General features: G+C 32.0%; 2 protein-coding genes across 2 annotated transcripts in view; one reads left to right on the top strand and one right to left on the bottom strand.

The window, feature by feature from the left end:
• Window positions 1–1,855, bottom strand: part of LOC107569059 (pachytene checkpoint protein 2 homolog) — an 8,450-nt gene extending 6,595 nt beyond the window's left edge. Inside the window, exons 1-2 of the mRNA XM_016255062.1 lie at window positions 1,735–1,855; window positions 802–857 (exon numbers count right to left, since the gene is read on the bottom strand). Of these exons, the coding sequence (XP_016110548.1) occupies window positions 802–857; window positions 1,735–1,795 (117 nt within the window). The 5' untranslated portion in view covers window positions 1,796–1,855. The remainder of the gene's footprint in view (window positions 1–801; window positions 858–1,734) is intronic.
• Window positions 1,856–2,743: 888 nt separating this feature from the next.
• The window catches only part of LOC107569051 (bromodomain-containing protein 9-like), a gene marked incomplete at its 3' end in the record, with an annotated part of 26,203 nt that continues 23,544 nt past the window's right edge, over window positions 2,744–5,402 (top strand). Inside the window, exons 1-3 of the mRNA XM_016255055.1 lie at window positions 2,744–2,880; window positions 3,795–4,009; window positions 5,368–5,399. Of these exons, the coding sequence (XP_016110541.1) occupies window positions 2,829–2,880; window positions 3,795–4,009; window positions 5,368–5,399 (299 nt within the window). The remainder of the gene's footprint in view (window positions 2,881–3,794; window positions 4,010–5,367; window positions 5,400–5,402) is intronic.

The raw sequence follows: 5,402 nt of genomic DNA, 5'->3' as shown, positions 1-5,402 counted from the left end.
CAAAATATAAATCTTTGCTATCACTTCTTATCAATTTAACACATCCTTGCTGAATAAAAGTTTTAATTTCTTTCAAAAAAAGAAAGAATAAAAATGTACTGACCGCAGACTTCTGAACGGTAGTGTATATTGTTAGAGAAGATATCTATTTTAAATAAATGCTCTTCTTTTTAACTTTTTATTCATCAAAGAATCCTGAAAAAAAGTATTACAGGTTCCAAAAAAATATTTAGCAGCAACAGTTTCAACACTGATAATAAATAAGCATATTATACTGATTTTTTAACTTTTTATTCATCAAAGAATCCTGAAAAAAAGTATCACAGGTTCCAAAAACAATATTAAGCAGCAACAGTTTCAGCTCTGATAATAAATAAGCATATTATACTGATTTCTGAAGATCATGTGACACTGAAGACTGGAGGAATGATGCTGAAAATACAGCTGCGCATCACAGAAATACATTACAGTTTAATGTATATTAAAATAGAAAAACTTTATTTTACATCATAATAATATTTCACAATATGAATTTTTTTCCTGTATTTTTGATCAAATAAATGCAGCCTTGAGGAGCATAAGAGACTCCTGTAAAAAACATTAAAAATCGTTCTGATCCCAAACTTTTGACCGGTAGTGTGTGTATATATATCTATATATTTATATCAAACATGTATATCAAATAACCTCTGCTGTGACACAGGATTTTGGTTATACCGTCTATTTCTGCCAAGCCAATAAGCATAATTCTGCTACATAATTTAAGTAATTCCAAGATAACTGTGAATATGCTTGTCTTACTTGTGTTTTGATGCCTTCCTCATAAATCAAACTTTCCCAAATGCCATGAAACTCAGCTGGAAGACATGAAGAAGAAAATGAGGAGGATGATGTTGTAGTCTTATACTATGTAGCTCTCTGGAACAACGTACTGTGTAGATGTGTGTTTGTTTTTTCATGCCTTTTTTGTGGTGAAAACCATACTTTAGATTAACATTTAATTAAGACCCATTTGTCCCATAAAAATTAAATTTGCCTTAACTTCGATTAAAAACATTTTCAATGCTGTCAAAACAATAAAAAGATTCTCAGGGGAGTAGAAATATTACAATCACATAAAATATATTTTATTATTTATATTTTCCAATTTTGGTTAAAGTTTTAGTAATTTAGTTGTGTTTTTGACATTTTAAGTAGTTTTGTTTCTTTACACATGCCTATATAGATCAATTCATTCAGTTTTAGTTCATCAAATTAATATGAGAAACGTTTCCTTTCAGGTAGATTAAATGTTTTTTATAAAATAAAAAAGTTTTAGGTTTAGTTAAGTATAACCCTGACACAGAAGAGCACTGACTCAAATAACTATTTTTAAGGGAACAGTTAATGCAAAAAAGAAAATTCTGTTATTATTTTATGCCTCCATGTCACTCCAAACCTTATTATCATTTAAAAAAAAAATTTCCAGTGAAACAGACAATAACACATTAGGTAAAATGTTTAAGCTGCTATTTTCCATTCAATTCTATTCTATTTGAAATGCATGCAGATTTAAACTGACAAGCTCAAAAAAAGGACAAAAAAAACATGTGTTAAAAATCTACTTGCATTATATTACAGACATAATAAGAGCATACAGGTTTGGAACAAGTACATAATCACAGAATTCTCATTCCATTAAAGGAATCGTTGAATGTGATTTGCATTAAAAAGGGGCGTGTCATGCATAATCACCTGCTGGGAGGAGCCAATGATTGGCAGCCGAAAGCTCCTCCTCCTCTTCCAGAGCAAGCATGCTCGGACTGTCATCATTCAGAGAGAAAATATGGATACAAAGGTTGTGAACCTTCAGATCCACAAGCTGTAGGATATAAAAGAAATATCACACCCATAAACCTCAGACTAAAAAAATAACATGTAAAAACTCCTCAAAACTGGAATGCATTAGACTTTCCAAAATTCAGTATATGATATGTGACTGCAGCACAAAAGCAGTGTTAAGTCGCTGGGGTATATTTGTAGCAATAGCCAACAATACATTGTATGGGTCACAATTATACATTTTTCTTTTATGCCAAAAATCATTAGGATATTAAGTAAAGATCATGTTCCATGAAGATATTTTGCCCCCAAAAAAGACTCTTAGGCCTGGTTTGTTGTGGTCCAGGGTCACCTCGCAGAAACTAGCAAACAGCTAACTGTCGTAAACATCACGCAGGATCTCGCGAATGGAACATGTGTTTTCTGCTTTCCTGGGTCTACTGGTGTCTATTTTGTTAGCTGCCGTGTTTATTAACAGATAAAGTAAATAGAGAAAGCAGGGTAGACATAAACACACTCACCTCAGACAAACTCGAACTTACCGCGCTCACGCTGACGTCAGCCTGCCCCGGAAACGACGCCAGCCTGAAACCGGAAGTTAGCTGCTAATGTTGTTGTTGTTGTTGTTTTGTCGAAGAACGGCAGCGAGACAGAAATCCGCAAGATTAAACCTGATTTTGACTCAGAAATAAGGGCAGAAATGGGGAAGAAGCACAAGAAACACAGACCCGAGTGGAGAAAGGTCGAAGGAGGTAACGTTAAGATGCATTTGAAAATCGCTGTAATTCATTCGAAGTGTTCTGCTAGTCTGTGTATCATTCTATAGATACATGATATATCTGTTTTCATTCATACAGAAACACACAAATAATACATTTTAATTCATGATTATTTATTTTGGGCGTTGTCTGAATCGTGTTGTTGTTGTTGTTGTTTTGTCGAAGAACGGCAGCGAGACAGAAATCCGCAAGATTAAACCTGATTTTGACTCAGAAATAAGGGCAGAAATGGGGAAGAAGCACAAGAAACACAGACCCGAGTGGAGAAAGGTCGAAGGAGGTAACGTTAAGATGCATTTGAAAATCGCTGTAATTCATTCGAAGTGTTCTGCTAGTCTGTGTATCATTCTATAGATACATGATATACCTGTTTTCATTCATACAGAAACACACAAATAATACATTTTAATTCATGATTATTTATTTTGGGCGTTGTCTGAATCGTGGGGATTTCAATTGTTTGATTCTAAAGACCTCCATCCTAAAATATGTAAGACCCAGTTTATATTGTGAGCTTGTAATATTAATATTATAGATGTGTAGAATATTATTGGTTTATATATATTATGTTTCCATTCCATTACTACGTTTAGTTTTCTCTACTCTCTGTACTGTACTGTACGGTACTGTAAAATGTATCATTTATTTACTTTAATACATTTTCTGTTATTCATTTATTTGTTATTTTGCTAATATGTTTTTTTTATCTTATTTCTATTATTTATTTGAATTTTAAAAATATTTATTTATTTATTATTTGATCAAAATTATTTAATTATTATTTTAATAAAAAATTTTATTTAGTTAGTTTATACTATTTTTTTTTATTAAATAAACAATTAATTTATTATATATTATTTTATTGTTTATTTACTTAGTTTAATATTATTATTATTATAATTATTTACATTTGTTACCCTGTCCCCGGACCCTATTTTGAAACCCCTGGTCTAAACGATTATCGTAAAGGAAATACACACCTCTAGAGGGTTTTTATTGCTGTATTTAGTTTAACAGGACTATCAGGGTGGGGGTATTTTGTTGTATTTACACTATAGTATTGTGATGCTCCTTGTAGTCTATTACTAGAAGTGAATGAGAAGTTCCTCCAGAACAGCAGAATAATGTCATTAAGTCATGTACCAAATAAATCTTCAATTTCGACTCTTGATGGCTTTGTGTGTGGTTTTTCAGACTACGAGGACAAACCCCTGGATAAACCCCTGAAGCTGGTGCTCAAGGTGGGCGGCAGTGAAGTGACCGAGCTCTCCGGATCCGGACACGACTCCAGTTACTATGACGACCGCTCTGACCACGAGTGGGAGAGGCACAAAGAGAAGAAAAAGAAGAAGAAGAAGAAATCGGAGAAAGAGAAATATGTAGATGATGAGGATAGGAGGAGGAGGAAGGTGAGTGAAAGAGCGACTCTTAAACACTCATATTTAGACATTGAATCGTGCAGTCCATATTGTGCACAGAATGAGAATATTCAAGATGCATATTCATCATATCGGATGAGCTAATACTGTATGGACTGCATGGAATACTGTGTCACACGATGCAATGCTTTTGACCTTTCCAGTGTGATGAGTGAACCAGAAGTGATATTTCAGGCTATTTCTTCCCTTATAATTTGAGCGGACTGCCAAAAGTTAAGACATTTTTACACAAAAATCGGATTCAGAATGCAGTAACTAAAGTAACTAATTTCAAGAGAATAATTGGATGTTACTTGATGAATTAAACATGTAACATAATGCAACGTAAACCTGAAAGAAATACAAACTATATAGGCATTTAAAAACAAAAATAGCAAAAGCACTCAACAAAATTGCTAAAACGTTAACAAACATTATACTGAAAATGGAAAATCTAAAAACAAATGCTATTAATAAAACTATAATAATATTTAGTGTTATAAAATTGAAATATAAGTAAAACTTTTTTTTTATTATTTCAGGGGGTTGCCAAAACAACATTTATCTTTGTAAATGTAGTTTAACTTAATGCACTAAAATTGAAATAAACATTAATAAAAAAATATATATAGACACATTTTATTTAACCCTTTAACTGTCACCCGTCCCCTCTGTGGGACGCCTAAGTTTACTTTACTATATTACAATTAAATCCTAATCTAATCATGACCAACTATATATCGTTGGAAAGGTCTAAGACTCCTAAATAGATATTTTACCAATGTTTTTGTAAAAAATTATGCAGGAAAAGTAATAGATTAATTTATGACAAGAGTGCACCTCCAAAATCTACATCATAACAGGAGTTCTGACCTTTGTCAAAAAAAGTCGTCTTTGTTGCCTTTTTCTCGATCACACTTTAGAAATAATCAGAAATTATATATCAATTGAAAACTTTAAATCTCAAAATTCATCCTTTGAAACCCATTTTAAAATCAAACATTGCATTACCATGAAAATGGTACATCGATGTCATGTTACAAAATGTTTTCGTTCATGAATTATAAAAATGTAAGTTTGGATCGTGCACTTTCACGTCTGTGTTCAAAAATGGGAGTGACAGTTAAAGGGGTTAAAAAAAACAAAAAAATGACAAAACACAACAAAATTACTAAACAAATTAAAATGGAAATGCAAAAATAATTCAATATATATATATATAAAAAATTATAATAGTATCTCAGTGATACTAAAATAACACTATATTGCAAAGGCCAAAGCCACTCACATTTTTTTTTTATCTAGTTACTTACCTTTCATCTTACAAATGCTGTGTGTATTTGATTCAGGAGGAGAAAAAGAAAAAGCGTGAGGGAGAGCAGTC

Source organism: Sinocyclocheilus grahami, unplaced genomic scaffold (genome assembly GCF_001515645.1).
Source record: "Sinocyclocheilus grahami isolate Dianchi unplaced genomic scaffold, SAMN03320097.WGS_v1.1 scaffold1307.1, whole genome shotgun sequence".
NCBI classification, from domain to species: Eukaryota; Metazoa; Chordata; class Actinopteri; order Cypriniformes; family Cyprinidae; genus Sinocyclocheilus; species Sinocyclocheilus grahami.
This window is presented reverse-complemented; position numbering and strand designations above follow the sequence as displayed.